The 25,651-nt window shown below is 38.7% G+C and overlaps 1 protein-coding gene across 1 annotated transcript; it reads right to left on the minus strand.

Moving 5' to 3' along the window:
* Positions 1-602: 602 nt before the first annotated feature.
* EMB (embigin) lies at positions 603-25,651 on the minus strand. The gene is made up of 11 exons (XM_086770742.1): positions 25,524-25,651; positions 20,070-20,156; positions 17,025-17,114; positions 15,702-15,791; positions 13,305-13,479; positions 12,157-12,245; positions 8,598-8,725; positions 7,286-7,568; positions 6,442-6,475; positions 4,430-4,503; positions 603-3,198 (listed from the first exon to the last, which is right to left on the minus strand). Exons 1-10 carry the CDS (start codon positions 25,603-25,605, stop codon positions 4,446-4,448), a joined length of 1,116 nt encoding a protein of 371 aa, XP_086626868.1. The 5' UTR covers positions 25,606-25,651; the 3' UTR covers positions 603-3,198; positions 4,430-4,445.

Genomic DNA, 25,651 nt, shown 5'->3' on the forward strand with positions numbered 1-25,651 from the left:
ACATAGATTCTGATTTCAGTATCAACAGCAACACTGATTAGTTTCTCATCCCTTCCTCAGGATTGTGTATGTCACAACCTATAGCTAATCACTTAATTATCCCAGCCCACTACTGGGTAATTCTTAGGTCTCCACCCTAAGGAAATACTCATACAGTTCTATCTGAGCTCCCACTTTGGAAACTGTCCTAATATTTGTCAAGCTCCACTAGGAATCCAGTCTCAGTTGCTTGTGTTTACTTTGGACCTACGGAAAGGAGGAATTTGCAGTGACTAGTTTGAAGTATTAGGAAACAACCCTTGAGGATTCGTTTGCAAACTTTAATCTTTTAATCTAAGAAATGGATAAGGCTTTTTTTTTGTTGGTATAGAAACTAGTAACATATGACCTCTTGCCAGAAAACAAGGATTTGATTTTGGAAGAGAAGATTTGCCAAGCAAGTATAACGGTTAGACTCAGCCTACTCATGCAAGTCAATGATTGCAGATTAATGTTTGCTATTACAACTAGGTTTGGATATTCTTACACTTAGCTATAACTGCTGTCTGAGGGAAATACCAAATGAGAGCCAAGGCAATCCTTAAGGTATCTCTTGGCTTGAATGAGGTTAAAAAAAAATTGTTGTCTAAAGCTTTGGTTATGACTGACAAATTTTTGTTCTTCTGAAGGCTATTTTTGCATAGTAAAGCATATATACAAAGCAACTGCAGTAGGAATGTTCTGAACACATACATTTCTCAAAATATAAATTTCTAGATTTCCAGAGCTTTCTATGTGGTAGCTAGACTAAAAAAGTAGGGTCCAAGCCTTTAAATTTATGACTGTTAATTATGCCAATTATTTAATATTTATCATTTAATATCATTTATTAGTCCCCTCTGTAGGGGAGCCCAAGAAGGTCTGAACCTCAGCAGATAAAGGAGAAATAAAACCACTTACCCAGACGAAAATACTACTTGCCAACCTAAAAATAAAGACCAAAACCCTTGCAGACACAGCAAACAGAACATGCCAGAGGCAGGCCAAGACAAAACTACAGTTACAGGAGCCAATTTGACCAAACTCTAATACATTCCTGATAGGAGGAACACACCATAGACGCAAAATCCATGCTCATCTGAGGTTCTCCAGTTCGTGCCTGACTTTAGTGCAGCCCTTGTTAGCTAGTACCAAAAAATTATTGTTCATGTAACTTACCTATGTTGACCAATACTTCAGGCCACACTTTCAAGATTAGGTAGGAATGCTCAGTGAAAGTAGAAATAAATTGTTACCGCTTTCGATTAAAACCTGGGGTTTTTTTCCAGATAGCACCTAACCTCCTTTCTGTGGCAAAAGATAATAATTCTGCTTTATTCAGAACCTAATTCTTAGATCTATAAGTAAGCTTACTTTTGACTAGTGAATTTCCTACCAAAAAAAAAAGAAAATTTTCTACCAAGAAATGCTATGTTTCAAACAAAATACAGAGGTAAGTTGTTTTAAACTGCTAATGCTTACTTGCTATAACAAAAATGCTATTATATAACTGAAAATGCATATAAAATCTTGCAAATGCATTCCAGTTTTTACAGTACATAGAAACTCCAAGGCAAAATACAATACAGTATCTCAGCAAGGGAAATCTTTATCAGTGTTCAGCCCTTACAGTCAATCACTTAATGTTTATATACTTTCCATTGTTTTCTATTTGGACTTTCACTTGTAGTTGTTAAAGCCATAAAATAAACCAGGAAACGTATGTATAAGACTGGATTTTGTCTCCCATCTTCAACAGAAGAGCCAGTGCTAGATTGCCTGATATTTTCTAACCCATAAGAACCGCCAAATACAAAAAAATAAAGGAAATTATATCTATTTTATCTTTTACTTTTATGTATTCCTTTATCTATGTTCAAAGAGAAATTACGAGTTTGAGGAAATTCTATTTAGTAGTTTTTTCTTTTCACTTCAGGGAGTTTCTTTATATTTTTGTTGAGAGAATAAGTTATTTTGAAGACTTAACTTTTCCCTTTCCTAAAATGGAAGTTTTTCTTATTTTTCTTCTGGATTAGCAAGCAAAGGCAACTAATGCAAGCAAATGGTTTTCTATTAGCTGCACATTTTTCAATTGCTGAAGGCACAGTGTAACTTAATGCTATATTTAAAGCTACAGCAACTAGCTCTTCTAAAGCAATACTGTAAGTCATAACAGCAGTGTCACAACTTCATGTTTAAGAGAACTAGTGCTATTCATGTTGCTTTATCCTGCTACCCTGAAAATTTTAGCTGCAAGACCTTCTCTGTGTTCTGAGAGGAGTTTAAAGGAACAATACAGTATGCTGCAAGAAGTGAAAGTACCAGCTACACAGGATGTATGACAAAAGCCACATAGGTATATTTGTGAAATTTGTGTTCTGTATAAATTATAGTTGAAAAATTGGTTTTGCAGCCTTTACATCCTGCAGTAATTCGTGCAATCATAAGAACTATTTGGTTATATTCTGATATGGCACTATATCCCCTTTGCTTCTTTCATCTACTCTGAAACTGCTGAAATATTTAACCTGTATAGTATTTAATGCTCAGCCTGTTTAGAATTACAGTATAGTAGCACAGACATACAGCAAGATGTCTTAAGAAAATTCAATATATTAAGTATTCAGAATGTACCCCTATTCCTTTCTCATTTAAATGAAGCTAAGCAGAGTTAGAATGAAGACATTTTACTGTTCAGATCAAATAGTAAAACTGTTAATGTTTTCGTTTAAATCACAATAAGGATTTCCCTTTGACCATTTCTTTGGTAAAAATGGCTGTGTCACATTTGCTTCATCTGCTAATAAAAGGCATTTTTTTTGGTGGAAATACTTATTTGATTTCTCAAGTCCAACTTTATAACACTTATATAATAGGCCTGTTCTATATTACCTGTTCATTCCAAGTTAGACAAAAATCAAACAGATCAGTCATAAAACAGGAAGTCTACGTCTTTTAGTAGTAAAATGACAAACAACATTACAGACAGCAAGAGTCTAAATGCAGTATATCAACACATTATCATCTGTACAAAATGAGCAGTTTCACAGCTATTTTAAAAGCATCTTATTTCTTGCAAGTGTAGAGTTTACTTAGAAGCACAGTGGATGTTTGAAATGCATAGCCGCATACATCTTCTGTAGCTTTGTGATGATTTCCAATCCTGTTGGCTTAAAGCTCCTAAATTTAAAAAAAGTAAATACATTTGCTTATAACAAGTTCAATTATTTTGCCGCTTAATACCTTTCCATCTTTGTTAAAAAAAAATCTCCTTCCAATTTATATTTTACTTTTTTTAATGGTTCAGTTTGCAAATTTGAATCCTTAGTGATTCACTCAGTGTCACGTGCCAGAAGGACTTCACAAAATGGGTACCTTAGATCCGATATTGGATCCTAAGTGGGAACCTAAGTCACAGCAATCAGAAAGTACAATAATGTGCAGGAAACGGAGGAGACAATATACTCTTGCAAAGTATTTGTTCTTGATTGTTTTCTAATTTGTTACTCTCTTTATATAAACTTTACCTGAGACTTCTCTTTCAGTTCTTTAAAACAAAGGGTATGGAAACAATCTTCCTTCAGGTAGATGGTTTGTGTTGAGGAAAAACAATACCAGCAGTGACCAGAATGCAAAGTGACTCACACCTCTCATCTTGAGACAAGATATTAAGGTGCCAGATGCAGAGGGAGAATAACAAGGGGAAATAGGTGGAGTGTGTAGGATTGGTCCTCAACTGGCAGACCATCCTCTGACAAGCATTTCCAGTTGGCATAAGCAGAAGCAGCTTGTAATTAGATTGTAAAGAGGGCAGAGAATCAGGGAAGTTCATTATACCGCTTTCCACAGGGCTACATATCCTCTGCTTCCTTCTTCTACCACTAATCCTTTCAGTCACCATCTATTAAGATCTGTCTTCTTCCTAGACTCCTATAATCCCTTGTTTCACATCTCTGGTACTGTCAGATTCACCACTTGCTATTACAGTTGCATCCTTCCTCCATTAACTTACTCAACACCCAAAATAAAGCCTGAAAGAAGAAGATTTTGGATACATCGGCAATTCTTATCCATCTTAGCAACTACCCTGGCATTCACAGAAGTATTTCATGATCAGGAGAAAGGGATTAAGCAGGTTAATCTGGGTCCTATTTTAAGGACTGAATGGGTGAACAGAACTATTAAACCACAATAATGATGGCAGCATTGAATTAAAATGTTTTAGACTCACTTTCTTGCTGATAGTACATTATGAAAGACTATATATTGTTTTATGTAAGCAGTGGTTCTATTACCATGTTGTTCCCACATCAAAAAAAACCACATTGGGATGGCACAGTGGATTTCTTCACCCTTGTATTAGGCCACTCATAAGAAAAGCAAACTCTGGTCTGTTTCATCTCTTACTTACCATTTTAGGAAGCAGATTAAATTCTTCTGTGCCTAGCACTACTGTTTTCCAGACCATTGCTTTCTTCCAACTTACTGTAAGAAAGAGGTTAAATTCCAAAAGTCAACTTTTAAGGTTAGGATGAATACAGTCATTCCAGCCCCACAATCTAAAGTACATCTAAAATGTATTTAATTTTCTCTTTTAGCATGTGAAGTTAAAATAAAAAAAGAAGATTAAGCAAAATTTAAGCAACCAAAATACCAACTCTTGAAGTCTTTCAGCCAACTAGTAAATACTCAACTCCATCTCCCCCAAAAATTCCAGAAAGTTCTGAGCAGAAGTTAAGAACAGTGATAGTATTCCCAGAAATTATTACTGTACTACTATTTCAGTGTATATAATTTGTATACAAAAAGAATGCTCAAATAATATAAAAGCAATATACAGCAATATCCTTAGAACACAGGCTGAAACAGTCATATGATTGCTTCTTCTGGAGTACCTACAACTAGCTATATAGCGTTGGTCACGATCAAGACTTGAATTGACAATTCTCTTGCTAAAAAATTCCACTTCTGAATCACTAGCCTCCCATCTAATACACTGTTGGATGTGACATTTTAATTATAGCCTCATCAACCAAGTTCAGCTGTATATTAGTCAACACTCAACATAACAGACCAGAAGAGTTCCTTTGGAGCAATTTTCTCTGGTACACAAATCCATCTTCTAAAAAGACAGTAGTTGAAATAACTTAATTATGAAAATCAGGCAAGAAGTACATGGTTTAATAGTTTTTCCTCACATGTGTTTATCCAAGATACAACTCCAAAGACCAAGTAGCTGACCAAAACCACATCCCATATCTCAAGCATGAAAACATTACTTTAGTGCACTATACTGTGTTACAATCCTATTGTAATGCAGTTTCAGCATGCTTGTAAGTAGGGCTGCGTGATAAGGGCAATTTTCAACCCAAGACACAACCCCAGACACTCAGTGTAGTAGTATACTATATTCCCCAAGATATATCCCCACTTCATAGTTAACTGAATTACAGCTTTGAAGTGTTTAGATAAGGGGAAAAGCACTAATATTTTCAGCTAACACTGGAAAAAGGAACAGGAAAGTAAATACAATACAGGGAAACAAAAAGTCACTGCAGCAAGAAATTCAAGGAAAAGACCAGACTACTCAAAGGGACAAAAAAAGGAGAGAAGCATAGGAGGAGAGAAGGGACCGAGGGGAAGAAAACTGGAGTAGACTGGACACAAAGAGGAACTGCTAGGCTGCATCTTAAAACAAAAGGAAAGTTCACAGGCCAAGTTGACCAGGCATCAAAGGATGGGCAGAGGGAGAGAAAAATTATTGTAGCAAGCAAGCCTTTAGAAATGCATCATCCTAAGCAGTGGGGAGCCAACATGGGAGCACAAACCCGTAAGCAGCAGAACAGCAACTGAAGTGGTTACACCTGCTCCTTTGGCTCTGATAGTGTAGACACCCCTGTGCCCAGGGAGATCAAGCCATCAGCACAGTGAAAGGTCCTCCCAGAGAGGCTGGGGTTACCAACACCACCAAGACAGCCAACAACACCAGCTCCCAATATCCCAGCAACTACAGGCTTACTTAGGACAGTTAGGGCTTTGACCACATGCAAGTGAGAGAAATGTATGTTAATTTAGACAAAAAAATACATATGAGAAAAAATGTCAAAGCTTCTTCCGTAAAATTTCCACCTGAAGTGATTTTTTCTCATAATTACAGCCTTTTAGAATGAGTTTATAATGAGGAAACATGGTGCTCCCACAAAAAAGTACAATATCTTCCAATGACCAAAATTAAGTGCCAAGTAGAAAACAGCATTCTGTACTCTGGAATTATTAAGTCCTAAAGAAAGGAATAAATGATGCTTTTATATTCATAATGATGAACCCTCAGCAACTGTGTCAACAACAAGGTATAATTTTATACAACACACTAACATGCAAAATAGCAAATATTTAACTACAGTATACCAATTCTTTACTTACAGTTGCTCAACTTGGTCAAATTCTCTTTCATCTTCTGCATAACAGAAAAAAGGTTATGTAAGGTCTCAATTAAACAATGTAATTAAATAGAACTTTTCTACTATTTACTCCAAGTATAAGCAAAATGAAATCTTATTTTTCCTTTCTATTAGTTTTCTTAAATTTGTAATTAAAATTATTCTGTTCTTCTATTCAATGGAATTACCTGCAAATTTGTCAAAAAGCTTACTTTGATCAAGTTTTATTACTCTGATTTTAATATATATCATGTTATATGTTATATATAATACATATAGGTATGAAATATAGAAAAATACATGTATCACACACATATGCATACAATATATACATATAAGATTTTATATACATATGTCACTTCTGTTTCATCCTGCACATCTAGTTTGGCTCACCTATGTGTGCCTTACATTCAGCAGCCAACATTAGTGCATTTCTGGTTTAATGCTTTTTTTCTTTCTTACTCAGTTTCTTGACCTAAAGTTTCTCCCATTAAGACTACTAGCAGTTGCTTCCATTCCTAAGCATTCCCCTAAAAATTATAGCCTCTCAATTCCTTTGTCTTGTAAGGAAAAAAAAAAATAAGGACTATACCAAACTCTTTATGACAAAATATTGCTTATTGAAAGCACTTTGTACCTGAATTCTAGACTCATGGAAGAGATTTAAAAATCTAAAACAGTGTTTTAGAAAAAAAGTATTTTATCAGAAAAAATTGTATGTGAGAAGTCACACTGAACTTCAGATATGAAGTATTATGGGTCATACCTTTCTGCCTTTGGCTAGAATTTCAATGAAAAGCTAGAAAAGACTAAAAAAAGATACCTACCTGCACATTTCTCTTTCTTTTTCGAATACATCTCGTAAAGAAAAACAAGAGTTACTAAAATAACAACTTCAGACACAATTGCTAGAAAGGGTTTGAGAGGCACCATGAGGGAGAGAACTTTAAGCTTCAGCTTTCCTTTACTTTTCCCTAGTTCAAAAGCAGCTTCACACCAATATACACCATCATCTTCCTTGGTGAGCTTCTGTATCTTCAGATGGGTTACATTGGCAGATATTCTATCAATTACATACTTGTCTGCCAGCAAAGAGTCATTAATGGCAATCTGAAAAGAAAAGATATAAGTTTTATTAATGCAATGAGAAAGTGTTTAATCAAGTTATTTATATTACCAACAGACATTTCTATATAGAGAGCTATAAAATTAGTTAGGAACAAGAGGCATTTATGAAGTATGTTTAGTCCACCTCCAAGAGAAGGATTTACCTTAGCAGGCCATACTGGCTCCCTTTACAGGAAAACATACACTTTTAGTGAGCAAGTTGTCTGACCTGTTTTAGTCTACTTAAGATCAGATGAAAAATACCCTTCTATTGACTCTCCACTGACAAAGGCACCCTCAGGTGTGATGATCTACAGTCCAGATTACACCACAGCACAACACATACTTTTAAGGAAGTCAAGCTGGGAATGCTGCTTCCCAGTTAGTTACACTGGGAAATATGTTAGTCTTACAGGTACATGAAGGAAGAGAATTGCTGAGCAAGATTTTTCCTCATAGCTTTTAAGGCAGGAGCCTTAAGAAGAGATTTCAGCTCCTTCAGAATCCAGTGGCACAGCAGCCTCCACCATGGGATAGCCTTCAGGCCCAGTGCCCCAGAGAGATCACACAGGATAGGCTGGGAAATACAGAAATACTTGTACCTGGAGGAGGAAGAGACAGGGCATGCTCCTGTTCTCCCCCTCAAGCCTCCAATACCTTACAGGTCTTTATAAGTGTCCTGCTATGATAAGATTTTTTTTTTTATCGAGCAGTAAGATTTGAGCAATATAACCACCATTAATCTGATGAAGTATCTCAAGACTCATCTGATTTGTTTTACTCTTATCTGGGCTATGCAAGTATGGCAGCGACTTTTTGGAAAAGAAATATCATACCAACCAGAACAAAAACTACATCCCTGTAATAATGAATACTTCTAAATATCAGATTTTTTTTTAACGTGCAAAAATTTACATTAACTTAATTAGAAATGCAGTTTGTAGAGCCTACAGAAAGTCATTATACTTTACAAAGTGTCTGTACTTGTTTTTTGCTGTATTATTTTGCTTGGTAAACAGACGGAAACCTTACCTGTTCACTTCCATTGGTCACATACCAAGTCCAAGCAATAGGAGTATACTCAGGACTGTTACAAATCATTACAGCTGTATCTCCTTCATAACTGACTATGGGTTTTTCTTTTCCTTCAATTTTCGGTACTAAGAACAAGTAGGAAAAAGTTCATCAAATGAGACCTACAGGTTTTAATTACAGTCTTACAAAAAGACAAATATATTTAGCTATGGATTTGTAGTAGTCTGTTAATTTCCTTTTCCTATAAACATACATTATTCTATCATTCATGATCTAAACGAGGAGCCATTTTAGACTGATTTTCTGTATACAGAATTTGTGCACAAGACTACAGGAATCCAGCTCTCAGTTGTGGTATGATCTTAAAAGTTGCCAACTCATACTGAAAACCAAGTGACAATCAAGACTGTGATTTCTACCCTTGCCCATATCCTCTTTCCCTTCCTTGACAGCTGTGAGCTACACGTTTCAGTTCTAGTGCACTAGAAACAAACACACCAATTTTTCTGCAATTTCACTTGGTCTGCAAAAACTGATAGAAGTCTATTCCAGCCATAATGGTACTACATAATGGTATCTGGCAAATCATGCATGCAGAGACAAAACTGCAAATTGAGGGAGCTTTGTTTTCCAAGTTGAAGTAATCACTTGTGGGTGCAAACCAGTAAAGAGGACTTTTGGTCCAATCCTGCTAAGGACAGAACATGGTCACAAGAAACAACACATCAGATTGTAACTTCAGAGCTGTTTGTCCCAACCATTTTAACTGCAGAGGCCTCACAGCCTTCCTAGAGCAAAAGCAACCCCTCTCCCTAAAAAGGGTGTGGAATATACTAAGCAATCCCATAGATATAGCTAGAGCTGAGTAAATATATCATGATGGAGTATATAGTTCCCCTTTCCTCTTTATTAGGATGTTTACCTCAGATACATTTATCTTAAATTTTACTTCAAGTTTCATTGCTCTATCTTTTAAGTACAGATCCAGTACATCTGTTAAATTATATTGGTCACACAAAAGTAAACATGCCAAGAACTTGCTTTCACAAGTTATGATGGAACAATTTGGTATAAACTAAGACTGTTTCCTTGCTTTGTTGACTGGCTGAGCACAAGTTGTCCTGAAAAGCTGACTTCTCATGAATATTTAAACTTTAAAATTTCCATTCCAGAAATATATATAAAATCAATTTGTTAATAAAAATACCGCTTACAGCCTCAGAATTTGCTGCACCCTACATCAATCTAGCCTCATTACTAGTTAAGTCTCTTTATTCCATATGTATTTGTTTAAACCAAGGACTATCCTTCTAAAGAGTAGTGGCAGAGTATCTTCATTGCTGTCAGTGAAAGGGATAACTTTCCTAATAACTGCTGCCACTTCTTTTGCAATTCAAAGAGAACAAACAAAAGCAGGTTGGGAAAAAAGAATGGAACACAAGAAAACAAATAAAAAAAAACCTAGTAAACACCACAACATGTTTATGTGGTAGTCAAGAAGATTTAGCCACATTGATTAGTGGCAAAGTAGCATTATAGGCATATCAACAATACCTTTACTAGATTAGGTATGGTCAAGGACATGAACATCCATCATGAGTTCTGGGATCTGGCTCTGTTATAGATCTGTTAATCCTTGAACGCGTGCAAGGAAATAATATGCTTTGTCCTAGGTATTTCTGCAAGTAGATCACCCACAATTTGATGACAAAACACTGCTGCCACACAGAAAAAACACAAACTGTTTAAGAGATTAACAGATAAGGATCACACCAGCATGTGTACCAGTCAGATTTCCACACTGGTTTAAGACTAGAGTTGTTTTCATAACACATGTACCTGGACCGCTCCTTAAGGATCCCTTAACAAAGGACAAACCCAAATTAATCTCTTCTACCATTTAATACAGCTATTACAACACTTCACACCAGTTTAAAATACCATGAACGATCTCCATGTTTAATAATTTGAACTTTCTGTAACATTCAAGAGACACTTATTTTCTGCAGGCTTGGATAAAACCTCAATTCCTCAAATGTTATGCCAAGCCAGGATGGGGAGTACAGGGGAGAAGAAGCAACACATTCAAAAATGCCTGACTGCCTAGTGAAAAAGCTATTGCAGTTAGTTACAGCAGTGATGACTTTAGCCACTGAGTCTATACAAACACATTACTCATCTTTCAGTTTGAGATTTGTTCTCTCTGCATTATTGACTGGAAGATTCAAGGACTTCTTTTTCCCATTTCCTTCACTCTTGCATTAATCTTGAAAAGTGTCAAGCCAGTACTTTTTATGGCATCAAAAGTGGCAGCACTCAACCACTGTGAAGCAATTCTCCCATCTTCCTGTAATAAATCAACCAGTCCTAAGCACTGTTCTGGAAAAGATGACTTCCCTCTTGAGTCATTCCTGCCCTTACTGAAATAGTTATTGTACACTTTCAGAAGAATAAGGTCTCCTTTGACTTTTAACCTAAAAAGACTTGGGTAGCCATTCAACTAAATCTTACTCACATGTTTACAAGAAAAATATATTACCTTTTTAGAGATTAAAAGGTCTGAATAAACTACAATTTTTGTCTTTCTTCAGTACTACAACCTAGCCTCCCCAGCTGAAGGTTTTAAAGTAGATACCAACATTACTATTCAAGACTTAAATATACAGGAGAAAATTTTCTCAAGTCATATGACCAGATATCCCACTGAATAAAGCCCTGCTGGTTAGTTCAGCTGAGGTTATGGTAGTGATTTGAAGAGCTAGAGTTTTTAGGAGCCTGTGTTCAAGAAAAGTCTTACATATCACAGCCTGTGGAGCTTTCACAGATCAAACGCTTGCCTGGCTCTTTGCAAAACTTGGATGATGGGAACAGAGAAGAGAATATCTCCCATTAGAGATGAAGATTCTCAGCAGCTTGTATTTTTTTTACTTCCCTGTCTTTCACACAACTGGATTTCACCTACTACTATCAAGGGCAACATTACAGGAGAAAAGAATACAAAACAAAGAAAGGGCACTCATACCACTCAATGAAGCACACTAACTTCTAATAAAAGAGATGGTCTTATCTTCTATGGAATTAAAGATACACTAAAGCAGTACCTTGGGTTTCAGAAATACAACTGAATCTGTTAAAAAAAACCTGTCTCCATTCTGCCAATCATTGCTCCTCTTGTAGCACCAAATCTCAGGCCAAACTTTCAAGTAATTGCCTCAGCTTTTTGAAGAATTGCTGAGACACCATTATTTCCTTCCACCCCTCAAAAGTGATTAAGTATTCACTCCCACTGTAGGCATGGAGAGGGAACAGGAAATCCCTTATTCATTTTGGAAAAAAAAAAAGTAGGCTTTTAGTACATTTCATTCAAAAAGGCTTTTAGTTTTCACTTCAAAATTCTTCCCTCCATGCTATATAAATGCTTTTCATAGTGATTCTCACTTAGCCTGACCATATCAGTCACTGCTTACCGAATAAAGCTGCAATTCCCACCCTATCCAGAAACCGTATTAATACAGGATTTCAATGGTCAAGTGAAGCAAAATTTGAAATAACTTGCCTTGTAAATGAAACATAGCGCTGATTTCTTCTTCATCTTTCAGAGTACAACTGTAACTGCCAAGCTTACTGTTATCCAAGATCCTCAATCTTAAAAAAAAAAACCAGCAAATTGTTGAAACTCTTTTTTTCTTTTCTCATACAACTACCAGTGACTACTAATTAACACTCTAAAGAAACCAGCAGAGATTAGTAGTGGAGCAGAGAACACACATCACTGAAACACTAGGATTCAGGTTTAATGCAATGTAGAAATAGCATGACATTTTTAAGAAAATAGAAAAGCACAAGCACACCAGGCAACTTAAATACCATTTTCACCCTTGTTGCTCACAGAAGGCCAAACATCTTTAAGCAGTATGATCTACAGGTTACCAAATTAGACATAGGTTCACCACGAGGACTACATAGCATATGCTATGTAGGACTTAAGGGATTATTTAAGTAGTGTTCTTTCTAAAGTCAGTCATTAAACAGCTACCATAGCTCCAACATAGAACAGTTTTAAAGAGCTGTCATTTAATGAAATCCAGCATCTTCTCTGCTGGCAAACTACATTTCACAGGCTCTCTGAAAGAGATTTACATGGTTGTGCTTGTTTATATGGAGTATAAACAGTTTGTTTATAGAAGATTTTCTACATTTCCTGCGTCTCTAAGGTTCAAAAGAGTTAAGAAAACCTTAAAAAATCCAAAACATATTTACTGTAAAGCTAATGTCTTCTCTTTTGCTAACCATGAGTGAAATAACTGGCCATTGATGCTTTTCAGACTTCTGCAAAGCAGCACTGAGGTGGAATAGAGAACGTGGAAAAAGAAATTGAGGTATTTTAACAATCTCAGACTGAGATTTCTACTGACTTACTGGACAGGATTACTGAACCTCAAAGAACAGTGTCCTTGTTCTACATTCTGGTCTTGAAGAAGCCTTATTTTCCCAGCACTAGAGGAAGAACAGGAGCTTTTCCTCCAGGCTTGAAATAACTGCAACCTTTTTCCTTTCCTGCAGCTTTACTATGTTGATTATGGGCATATATTAACCACATCTGGCTCTCTTCTGATAAATACATGACTAGCATTAGGCAGTGTATACGCATGTGACAATAACTCCTTAGAATCTGCAAGTCAAACTGTAAAGAATGCTACTTACTGGATGCTCCAGCTGTTTTCAGTTTTATTGATGTGTCTGATTGTTTCATTTCCCCTCTTCCAAGTCACCTGAAGACTTTTCAAATGAGAATATTTTTTGTCCAATCTGCATGAAAGTTCAACTCTAGCTGCTCTGTCCAAAGTGATATTTTTTGCCATGGAAATACCAGAAACACCTAGAAGTTTAAAAAATTGTTTTCCATAAACATATTTCTTCATTCCAGAGGAAGAAGAGATTCAAAGACTGTTTTACATATGCTAGATTACAGGTGGATACAGTGTGCTGGTGTTACTACTTTCTAGGGTAAAAAAAATCTGCAACATCAGACAGTGTTTGACAGTGATCTTCTTAAATCATAACTGAGTTATGATACATATCCATTACAAAAATGACAGTCACTCAATTCTGTAGGTGAACTTCCTAGAGGCCTCTAATATAGAAACATGGATATTCATTTCACTGAAAGTAAGACTTACACTTCTACATAAACTTACCCAAACCAAAACATACTAAGTACTTAACTTTCACTAAGACGCACAATGTCTGCTCTCAGTCTAAACTTCCTTTTTGACTTCACATTTGGTATTTGAAAAGCAGGATTTATTGGATTAAAAATATTAATAAATATATTAAAAGTTCTATTAATCATATTAAAAAGTGTTAGGCTTGTAAATATCTATGAGCATCTAGGTTTCAATCAATTGCAGATTTTTATGATACTGTGAGATTACAAATAGTCTACTACAGCTAGTGAAGTTGTTGATAAAATCCACAACCTCAACATTGTTGAATCTGGCCTTTCATGCTACAGCTATTCAACTTGAAACCAAATAATCTTTAAACTCATTTATGGCTGCCTTTGTCATTATACTGGCTTGCCACTAAGAAGGCAATATGAAAACATTCCAACACAGTAGAAAAACTAGACACTTTTTTTAACAGGCTCCATGAGCATAAATTATGTATCCAAAAAGCAGATTTCAACAGTAGATATCTTCTCCAATCCATATAAACAGTCTTTTATAAAAACACCTTTTACTGTACACCTATCAGCACTGACATCATGCTTCATAATTGGCCTTTTCTTTCACACCTTCTAGATAGAACTGTGGTTAGTCCACTTGAATACTCCAAGAATTTATTCCAGGCTTCACCTCAATCCTAGACCTACCCTGTAGTACTTCATAGTCAAGAAGTCCAGCTGTACTTCACAGCTCAAATTCTTTGAGAGAAAAGGAAGTTTTAAGGCACAACTCACTGACTTAGTAATGCAACTCATACCTCAGAAGCAGCAAAGTCTGGCTGAAGGGGAAGCACCAGGTACTTCCATAGAGTATTTGAACTTTACTGGGCCTGGGAGAGATCTTTACAGGCTGCCAAACAGCAAACTCAGAACTCCAAGTCCCAGCCAAAATATTACAGATCTGTTGAACTAGAGTTAAGTTTAGAGCTGCAATACCTCAGCCTTTCATAGCAAAGTTAGTCACTGCAACTCATTTATTAGAGCCATGGCACTCAATAAATGAACCAACCATAACTCACCTTAAGGCTGTTTATTACAAAACTGACTTTGCAAATGGAATTGGTTTCACAGTAGCAAAAGTTTTACAGTCTGATTAATTACACCGGCTAAAACCAGAATCCATACCTTTTGATTATGTTAAAAACAAATCCACACTTTAAATGAATGGAACATGAAAACCCTATGCTGTTGACAATTAACCACTAGCAAGACTGATATTTGAGACATCTCTGTACCAAGAGTACATGTACCAGAACAAGAAATTGACACTACCTTAAGTTTCCTGCTAGAAGAAAATACAGTGCAAATACTGTGCAATTATGTCCTTAAAGTATCATATCAATAATCTACAATGGGATTCTAATCTCCTCCAATGGAGAGAGATTTCTGTTAGATCAGTTTTTCCAGTTGTCCAAGAAAATGTTTATTCGACAACTGGGAACTTTGTATCTGCTTTAGAAGGAGGCTTATCTTGCCTTTTCTCCATGCTTTAACTCCTATAAAAGCTGCAAAGCTGACTAACACCTGATGGTTAATAAGTACCCTAGCTTACATAGTATAAGTGGATTCACTAGTGCAAAAAAAATTGTCACTCGAATTACTCTGGGGGAACAGATAGCTATGAGTTGTTTTCACTTGTGGTTTTAAGAAAAAAAATAAGAATCTCCACTGCAAAATATTTATTAGAACATAAAACTGAAGAGTGTGACAAACTTACTCATCTTTTCTTTTACCAAGTTCACTACTTGCTCACTATGAACATCTTAACTTCATCAAGAAGTTGTCATCCTAGATATTTCCACCACTTGTACAAAAGACTGTGTAGTCATAGGCATTCAATATACCATAATTGGAAGAGAAAGTAACACACTCACCGGATAGGAGTACCTCATACTCCAGAAAAGTTACATTAGACACGTTCTCTTTGGTTGCCTGCTTGAATTCTTGTGAGGTAAGATCTGGACCTAAAAAGGTTATGGGGGAAGCAAAGTGATATGTTATGACCCTACAAAGATGTGTCAATATAGTATTGCAATTGCTTCTTATAGTAATCTTAAGAGCCTTGCCAAACGCTGACTAGTATGGAGATCCTTTTATATACCTACTGTGTTAACAGACAGAATTTTAAAGTAGCAGTGTTGTGTGGCCACTGTTACAGTTATTATGCCATTTTAGAAGATGGTTTCTAGCTTTAATACGATGTTGTAATTGTGAATGTAAATACTCTAAGGAGGTTGTAACTATCTATGTGTAGCTTTTCCTAAAGCTTAAAGGTGGGTCCTAAAACTGTATAAGGCTACATCAATGTTTAAGTAGAGCTTAAAAAAGTAATAAGCTTTAGAAAAACAAAAAAAAAGAAGAAACAGAAGGACAGAACATTGCCATTCCCAAAATCACTACAATTTAACTACACAGAGAGAAAGCTAGAGTTGGACTATCTGTCTAATGCAGATGCAGCTCTAATAGATGTAGAGGCAAGAATGGCCTGTGCTCCACTGGAACATGGTCAGAGTCTCTCACTGCTCCACAAAACTCCTGCTATACTGCAGGGAATTTGCTTCCACACAAAAAGAATATCAATATTGACCATCATCTGTCTGACTAAAGTGTAGTTTCCTTCTGTGAGTGAAACTACATTTAAAAGGTTTAATACAGCAGGCAAAATCCCTTCTCTGCAGGGCTCTGGATAGTGTACTATTCAGAGACTGCCTTTATAAAGCTCTGCAAAGCTTGATACAGCTATTAGGCAGACAACTGTAAGCACAGACTGTTCCCACCTCTATACTTGTTCTCATGCTTTGTGCATTTCAAGAACAGAGCAAGAAAGCAAATTAATAAGCCAAAGCTTTAACAACAGATGTAGCCCAGCTAAGGAAGCATCACCCTTCTGCAACTACACACAATTGTTTAATTACTGTTGTACAATCTGCATGCAAGTTCTGAGTAAATTGAAGCACATTGTGGAAGAATACAAAAAAAATTATGCCTAAAGGTCAATTCAACACAGTTATAGCAATTTTCGTTTTTCCAGTTTCCTCAGTTATTTTTTATACAGCTTTAAACAAAAACTGTTTCTCCTGGTAATTATCAACTAATATAAATCCTCCATAACAACCTGATTAAAAAATATTAAGGTAGAACCTTAGAGTAATTAAAAGTTAACAATTTAGTAGAAGACAACATGTGATTGTTTTTACCAGGTGTAGATAAATCACGTCCACGTGTCAAATGATCTGAAGGGCTCCTCCGAGTTTGCCAAGTGGCAGTTTGTCTGGTTGTCATGGGCTCTGAAATGCAAAAACCCAAACCTATTACAAAAAAAATTTCCATTTAGTGATGAAACAAAATGAATAGAGAATCCCCTGCCCCGTGGTAGAAAACTAAATGTTTTAAGTCCCATGTTTTACACAATTGCAAAGTCCAAGTGGAGACTGGTCACAAGTGGCGTCCCTCAGGGGCCCATGTTGGGCCCAGCCCTGTTCAACATCTTTGTCAGCAACATGGACAGTGGGATAGAGTGCACCCTCAGCAAGTTCACCGATGACACCAAGCTGCATGGTGCTGTCAACACACTAGAAGGGAGGGATGCCATCCAGAGGGACCATGACAGACTGGAGAGGTGGGCCCATGCCAACCTCATGAAGTTCAACCAGGCCAAGTGCAAGGTCCTGCACCTGGGTTGTGGCAATCCCAGGCACAAATACAGGCTGGGCAGAGAATGAATTGAGAGCAGCCCTGAGGAGAAGGACTTGGGAGTGCTGGAGAACAAGAAGCTCAACATGAGCTGGCAATGTGCTCGAGGCCCAGAAAGCCAACCGCATCCTGGGCTGCATCAAGAGAAGCGTGGCCAGCAGGTTGAGGAAGGTGATTCTCCCCCTCTACTCTGCCCTGGTGAGACCCCACCTGGAGTACTGTGTCCAGTTCTGGAGCCCCCAACATAAGAAGGACATGGACCAGTTGGAGAAGGTCCAGAGGAGGGCCATGAAGATGATAACAGGGCTGGAGCACCTTTCCTATGAGGACAGGCTGAGAGAGTTGGGCCTGTTCAGCCTGGAGAAGAGGAGGCTCTGGTGAGACCTTATAGCAGTCTTCCAGTACCTCAAGGGGGCCTACAGGAAAGATGGGGAGAGGCTGTTCAGTAGGAGCTGTTTTGATAGGATGAGAGGTAATGGTTTTAAAATAGAGGGAGGTAGATTTAGATTAGATACTAGGAAATTTTTTTTTTTTACAATGTGAGTTGTAGAACACTGGAACAGGTTGCCCAGAAAGGTGGTGGATGCCCCATCCCTGGAAACGTTCAAGGCCAGGCTGGATGAGGTTCTGAGCAACCTGATCTAGTTGGGGATGTCCCTGCTTCTTGCAGGGGGGTTGGACTAGATGATCTTTGAAGGTCCCTTCCAACTCTAACCATTCTATGATTCTAATTTTATTGTCAGTTATTTTATAATGCATTTCAGGAATATATAAACAGTAATTACTGATTAAATCTGCCTAACCATACAGCATTATAGGAAAAAAAATATTCCCGTTTTTGGAGAAGGAAAGGGGCTTCATTATCTTCCCTGTTCATGGATTGAAAAGGTTCCCACTCGTAGTGGGGAAAACAGAGAAAACTGGGCTACAGCTTCAGTCTTCTTACTGAGAGAAGCACTGGGAGGTGGAGTCAATCACTGTACAGTAGAAATAGTATCTCTGAAAACCTAGATCTTCTCAGAATTACTCCTGCATAAAATACTGAACTTTGAGGAAAAGTTTTTAAACATATGCCTCTCAGCTGCAGTTAAGAGAATCTGGTTGTGTTCAAGGAGGTCTCCACTAGTGTTCTGCATCTAAATGTCTCTGAGTAAGAACAAGCAGAGGTACAGCATGCCTTCCAAGTTGCTGGCCCATTCTGTAAAGCAGTGTTTTTCTTTAACAACATGTCAGCTCACAACACAAGTAATGCTATGCCACAGGCAATCAGCCTTTTGCCTGGCTTGTTCCATCTGCACTTTCATACCTTCCCTCATGCTTCAACTAGTTTAAGTAACAATAAACCTGATACTAAAGTGGATGATGCAGAAGAATAGAGCTTCAGGCTAGTTCATTTGGTGGTTGTTTACAGTAGACTGTTGTCAATTTCAACTACTAGTCCAAAATGGCATTTTAAGATAAAAAATTATGAAGCTGTCTCCTAGCACTAGACAGTAAGTCCTGTTCCTCTAGACAAGAGCACAAGCAAGCCTTGATCTCTGCCTGATGGAGAAACAAACAAGTTCAAGTGTTTACCCCTGAAATAATAAATGAAGGCTAAAAATGTTTGGGGAATCTTCCTGCCTGCGTGCAAACACCTTGACAGTATGCCAAGGTTGTCATGGATCACTTGGGCTTATGTCAGCCTAGTAAATGCATCACCTGGTTTGTTACTGAAATCCCTCATGATAGATTCAGAAGGCACCAGTGCCAGCTCATACGGTAGTTGTTATCCATTCATAAAAAAAAATAGACAAGCTTTAAAATGTCTTGCACACTAACAGGATCCTCAGACTAACTTTCCTCCTCAATTCACATATCAAATGAAAACAGTCATGTTTGATTTGCATTCATCAATGAGCTTTGGTACTCTGTTGAATTCCTACTGCTCTGATCTTCATGGAGAAAGGAGATGGGACTCAATAGTCAATTGCTTCTGCTGCCTATATTCTGCTCCCTATCAGAACTACAATTAAGGTTCAGAATATGGAGAATAAAGTGTGGGGACAAAAGAAGGTTTTGACACATCCAGAATTTAAAAAATAAGACAGATTAAGCCAGCAGGCACAGTGATCCAAGGATGTTATTGTACTTCTCACTAAGATAAGCGCATAAGGAAGAGTCCTCACATGAAGAATTATGAGGCCTAAGTAAGTGCTAGAACTATCAGGCTTAAGTGCTAGAACAGAACCTCCTGCCATGGTTCTAGTTTGGGAATTGTCCTATCTCCAGGGTCATTGCCTGTTTTATGGCATATACGTATAAGGGCAACAAGTCTCACAACTGGCAGTTGGATAGCTTTTTCCACAGTCCTTGAGATGCCTACAACAATTAAGCTCTTGCAGTGGCTTTTAAAGGTCTAGACAACATATTTACTTCTGTTTCTTGTGAAGTGTCATAATCTTATTTCAAAAGACTTATTTAGTATGAAAATGTAAACTCTACATGGTAACTTAGGATAACTGCGAAAAAGTATCATAGCTTTAGGTGTACTGAAATAAAAGAATTACCGGGAGATGATTCATTAAATCCAGCTTGCGTCTCAGTCAAAGAGTTTGCCTGAGGCTGACGGGCATCTTGTGTTGTCACAGCTGCACCTAAAAACAAAAAAAAGTATTTAAAGAGACTTTATTCCCTCTCAGTTGAGCTGAGTTAGAAGTATCTTGTTCATAAAAGGAATCCAAACAGAACCTCACCTCAGCCTATTACCTCAATTTTTCCCCCAAGTTCTGAGTATACACAGAATTACTTTTCATTAGTTCTTTAGCTTACTTTAGGCAAGAAAATATTAAAGAACACAGGAAATATTTATTTGATCTCTAATTTCTGTATACAGATCTTTTCCTGTAGTTAGTCTATAGTTAGGCAAAACCATTCTTCTGCATATCAAAGCAGACCAACAAGCCTTATAACTTGTACTCCAATTCTGTCTTGTTTGGGGGCTTAGACCACCACAGCTTATAACACTGACACTAGTTGATTATTTTTAAACATAGATTAGCAGATTCACTAATAGAATAAGGACCTCATTACAATCTTACTTATCAACCCTGTTTTGTGACCCAGTGAATAATCTGCTTTCCTTCTATTATCATCTTGATGAGCAAAACAAAAGGTACTGTGTCAAACACAGATTTCACCAAGTAATACTGAGCACTATTTCAATTTTCCTTAACACCACTGCAAATCTGATCCTGCTGCTATAATACAGTTTTTGTAAGAGGCAGTCATGACTCTAGGGTTTTGCTTTATGTTCTCAACTGCAGACAGGATAGCAGGGGAAGAGGCAGAAGACTTGCTTAGAGTACATTGCTGTGTCACTCTTATATTCAGAATTCCAGTTCCCCAGACATTTTATTAGAATTGAGATGCTTGCTCCTTCCTTTCTGTTCCCACATTTGAGTGGCAGAACTAGTTAGCATAAAATACACACTGTATCTTCACATGCTTAGGTATTCCAGGACACATTCTACTGCCATAGCAGCAGGATACAGTCTTCCTCAGACTCAGAGCAATCTCACATTAGTTGAAGTGATTTGACTACGAGTTATGCAGGGTGAAAAAGGACATGTATTTTCAGTTGTATTTGAAGTTTGGGAGGAGTAATAAGCTCTGCTAGACATCCAAGACAGCAGCAAGCATCGGTGAAAAGTGAAAAGCCACATCACACTAAGTGTGTTCAAGCTTGCGGAGAACTGTGTGCCTTCAGCAGAAGGTAAAGTCAGCACCTTGCCAGTTCCTAAAAGTGAACACTACTACTAACACTCCTACCCCATTTCAGCACTACAGGCACAGACAACCTACAGACTCTCCCACAGGCACCTCCAGCACACAGTCACTTCAGACTATGCAGTCATGCCCAGCTCACACTATCTGCTTCTCAGCCTGCCCATCACACTTCAACCAGTTTGGATCAAGGGTAAAACAAAGCAGCCAAAGGATATGATTAAAATATTAAGCATTAGTGGTTCTTAACAGGTTCTTCACTTCTTCATACCAGTCCATTGGTCCCACAGCCAAGTGCTCCCTCCCAGCCTCTTACCCAAGCAAAGAACTCAAGAAATCTGCTCCAAGTATCTGCTGGCTCATGACTCAGCCAGTACAAAGACTGAGTCCTATTCTCTGCTTGACAGAGATGCTGAGAGCAGGGAGAGCTCACTGTAACACTGAAGAAAGGTCTATGAATTTTTGTATCTGCAGCGCTCTGAGGCATTCTAAGGGTGTCACGGATCACCTGACTGTGTCAGCTTAGCAGATGCATCACCTGCACAGTAATTAAAATCCCTGAAGATTATAAATTTAGATGGTGCCAGTGCCAAGCTGTACAGCAGCTCTGTTATCTCTCTGCAAGGAAGCCAGATAACCTGCAACGTTGTTTGCATACTAATCAGGTTCCCATCCTGGCTTTCTTCCTTGATTCACATACCAAGTGAAAGCAGTTAAGTACTGTTATTTCCAGTCACCACTTGTTGTGGTTTTGTTTAATGAGGGGGGGGGGCACTGCTTCCAGATTTTGGCTCTTATCTGTCCATATGTCAAATACACAGCACAGAGATAACATCGTGCTGCTCTTCTCCTCTCATATACACCTGCTGAATAGGTTTGGTGACCAAGTTGACCCAGCACTGCAAACTGAGTGGAATAACTCCTCAAACTACTGAGTCATGGCTGCATGTCTTAGCCTATGATTGATTTGCAGTAGATTTAATCAATAACGTGGTAGCTTGCTGAGTTCTTGTTGACTTGATCTTTAAGGAGGAAGGAATAGGTGAGAGTATGAGATATTAATTTATTTTTCTACCTTACTTCTGCTCTCTACTGCAGACAATATTTGGGGGATAAAGGATGGATGTACCATACATGTCATCATCAGAGAACTCCAGGCTTTAAAAAAAAAAATCTATTTGCTCTCTTTTTCAGCAGAGAAGTGGCTGAATAGGAAAAGCCTGAGATATAATTTGGTTTCATTTAAATTAAACAGTAAATCAGTTATGTTAATGTCAATTAATTTAATATCAATTTTATACTCTGTGCCAATGCACAGGCTTTCAGTAGCACCCAAAACCAGCTGCCAGAACCTCCTAGTGCCCCTAGAAAAGGGAAAAGGTGCAGACTGGGCTCTTCTGAGGCACATGAAGGACTTACAAATGCCCTGACTGAAGCTCTTCCCTCAGGGCAAACAAGAAAAAAATCCAACCTGGAAGCCAAGTCTGTAAGCAATGAGGTGCATTCTCTACTCATATAACTTCTTTGTACCTCTAGGGGCAAAAGCTGGGAAATGAGATGTGGTGGCTTTTCTTTTCCTAAAGTAATCTGGCTGCACATGCTGCAACTAAATTTGGCAACCACAACATAACGAAATGAAACAGTAACCTCTGAAGAAAAAATGTTCACAGAATCATAGAACAGTTTGGGTTGGAAGGGACCTTTAAGGCCACCTAGTCCAAACCCCCTGCAAGGAGCATCTCCAACCAAATCAGGTTGCTCAGAGCCCCATCCAACCTGGCCATCCAGGGATGGGGCATCCACCACCTCTCTGGGCAACCTGTGCCAGTGTTCCACCACACTGCTTGTAAAATTTTTTTTCTTCATCTCTAGTCTGAATCTGCTTCTTCCTATTTTAAAACCATTACTCCTTGTCCTATCACAACAGGCCCTGCTGAAGAGCTTCTCCCAGTCTTTCCTCTAGGCCCCCTTTAGGTACTGGGAGGCCACTATAAGGTCTCCCCAGAACCTTCTCTTCTCCAGCCTTCCTTCTCCATGTTGTGACACTTAGTTAGAAGTTACGCTCAACTCAATACAGAATAAGAGTGATGATTTAAATTTTTCAAAACAATTAGCTAAACAGTTGCAAGACTAAAACACAAAAGTAACAGAATAATAAGAACTCTCTGCAAGACACTTAAAGTCTAAGAGGCCTCTTGTGGTATCTGCCTGACCAACTGCAGGAGGCCATGCAACTCGCCTTTGTGCAATGCTGTCCTCGTGCACCCAGTACTCCCTCTGGTTGCTTTTACTGAAAGCATTTCTTCTGATTGAAGAAACCCACCAAACCACCACATCTCCAGAATGCACACTGTTTCTGAACCCCACTAGAAGACAGTTTTAATTCTCATCCATCCAAGCAAACATGAACTTCCCTTTGCTGCACCTGTGCAGATAGTCCCTGTGCTTGACTAGCTTTTTGCACATGTAGTTAACTACCAATGGAAGAGTAAAAGCCTGTTCCTCAAATTTAACTAAGATAATAGAAATCACAGTATGAATCCTCCCTACCTAGTTCATACAGATATAGAAGCAGATATACAGATATAGATGTCTGAAAAACAACAGCCTCACCTTATACAGATAAAGGGTACTAAAGCAGGTGCCTCATTTCTGATGTCTGCTCAAAACCAGAGTGATATATACCATTTCAGGAAGACAGTGGATTCATAGAACTTTTGGAAACACAAACAGGGTTTTGTTGGCATTTTTTAGTTGGTTGTTTTTTTTCAGACAAGGATATAATTTCACTGATGCCTTTATATAAACTTAGACCTTCAACCACCATTACATACAGTTTTCAGCAGTAATAGTCATAAAACACAAATACCATGTGGATAACTTGCCCTGATGTGACTCACATGTTCCTACAAATATCAGTCCATTTACAGTCACAAAACTTTTTGATCAATGAAATAAACTGCTGGAAAGGACTTCAAGTTTTGTGTGCGTGTGTACATAAATACACATATGTATTTTAAAGAATCCTCAAGAACTACAAAGCAAGTTTTCCTCTGCGTTCATACATATGTATTTTATGCAGGTCTTGAGATCTGTAAAACACATTTTCTGTCCTTTCACATTATGTGAAACTACTAAAAGGAGCAGTATTGCTCCTCTCAGTATTAGCAAGACCAACAGAGGCACAAACAAACATGTAACTACTTACATATTGCACACTGAAAATGCAGCTAAACCCTTGATGGTTAAAGTCACAGCAATGATGCCAGCACAGGCACTGGCAGAACTTCCGGCCCTGGCAAGACATGCTCCAACAATCACATCTTGCACAGCAACCTGGTATTTCCTTCCATTACCATTCTGTACTATTCTGCGATGCTTCAAAAACAGGCATTAACAACAGAAACCCACTAGTTTTAGAAATAAGCCCCTGCCTCCTCAGCAGTCACTGGCCTGCTCCTGAACTGCTGAAAACTACCAGAGGAAGATGTTGTAAAAACACAACATCACATCCTTCAGGGAACATTCCTCACAACGTGCTAGGCACAGTGATATTTTAGTAATTTAACTTACCAATCTGGGGTTGGTTTTTTTTTTTCCAGGACTTAAAACAGTATTTGATAAGGACAGGGCAGCAATAAAACCCTACGCCCTGATCTCTGAGTCATGCACCTGTGAACTAACAAACTCTCCCGTTTGTGAGGTAGAAAGGCGAGAAATGGTGTCGGACCGCCGGAGGCAGACCAGCCCCCAGCCAGCGGATCCGCTGCCCACCACCAGCCCACAGAAGGAGGGAATGCTTTATGGCTCATGGGAGGACAGCAAAGGAGGGATCCCTGCTTTCCAGCGGGCCTACGGGAAACCCAAACACTTGTTTGAAGCTAAACACAAGAGCGGGGGCAGGCAGGGGCGGCAGCTACCCCCGCAGAGCGGGTGCTGGGAGACAGCCGCGCTGGGGAGCTCCGACCCCGGCTGGGGAAGGGGAGGGTCGGGGCTGCAGAAGCACAGAAACGCCTCCCGTCGTTTAAACAGGCAGGGCCGAGAGACAGCCGCCTTCCTGGGCCACCGTTTGCCCACCCTGGGGGGCCAGGGCGATGCTTGGGGGCGGCCAGGCCCCCTCCTTTGCAGCAGCTCCCCGGCGGTGCCCCCGGCCCACCCCGACGCCGAGGGCGGACGGGGCAGGTCCGGCGTGAGAGCGGCCCGGCCCAGCCCAACCCGCGAGAGAAGGGAGCGTTTACCTGCGGGGCTCCCGCCCGAGAGGCTGAGGCAGAGCAGGAGGAGCAGCCGCCCCAGGCGCTTCCCGGTGAAGGCGGCAGGCATGGTACCGCTGCCGCGCTCGCACTGCCGCTCGCCGCGGCGGCGCGCA

The sequence above is a fragment of the Chlamydotis macqueenii genome, chromosome Z (genome assembly GCF_036417535.1).
Source record: "Chlamydotis macqueenii isolate bChlMac1 chromosome Z, bChlMac1.mat, whole genome shotgun sequence".
In the NCBI taxonomy this organism is placed as follows: domain Eukaryota; kingdom Metazoa; phylum Chordata; class Aves; order Otidiformes; family Otididae; genus Chlamydotis; species Chlamydotis macqueenii.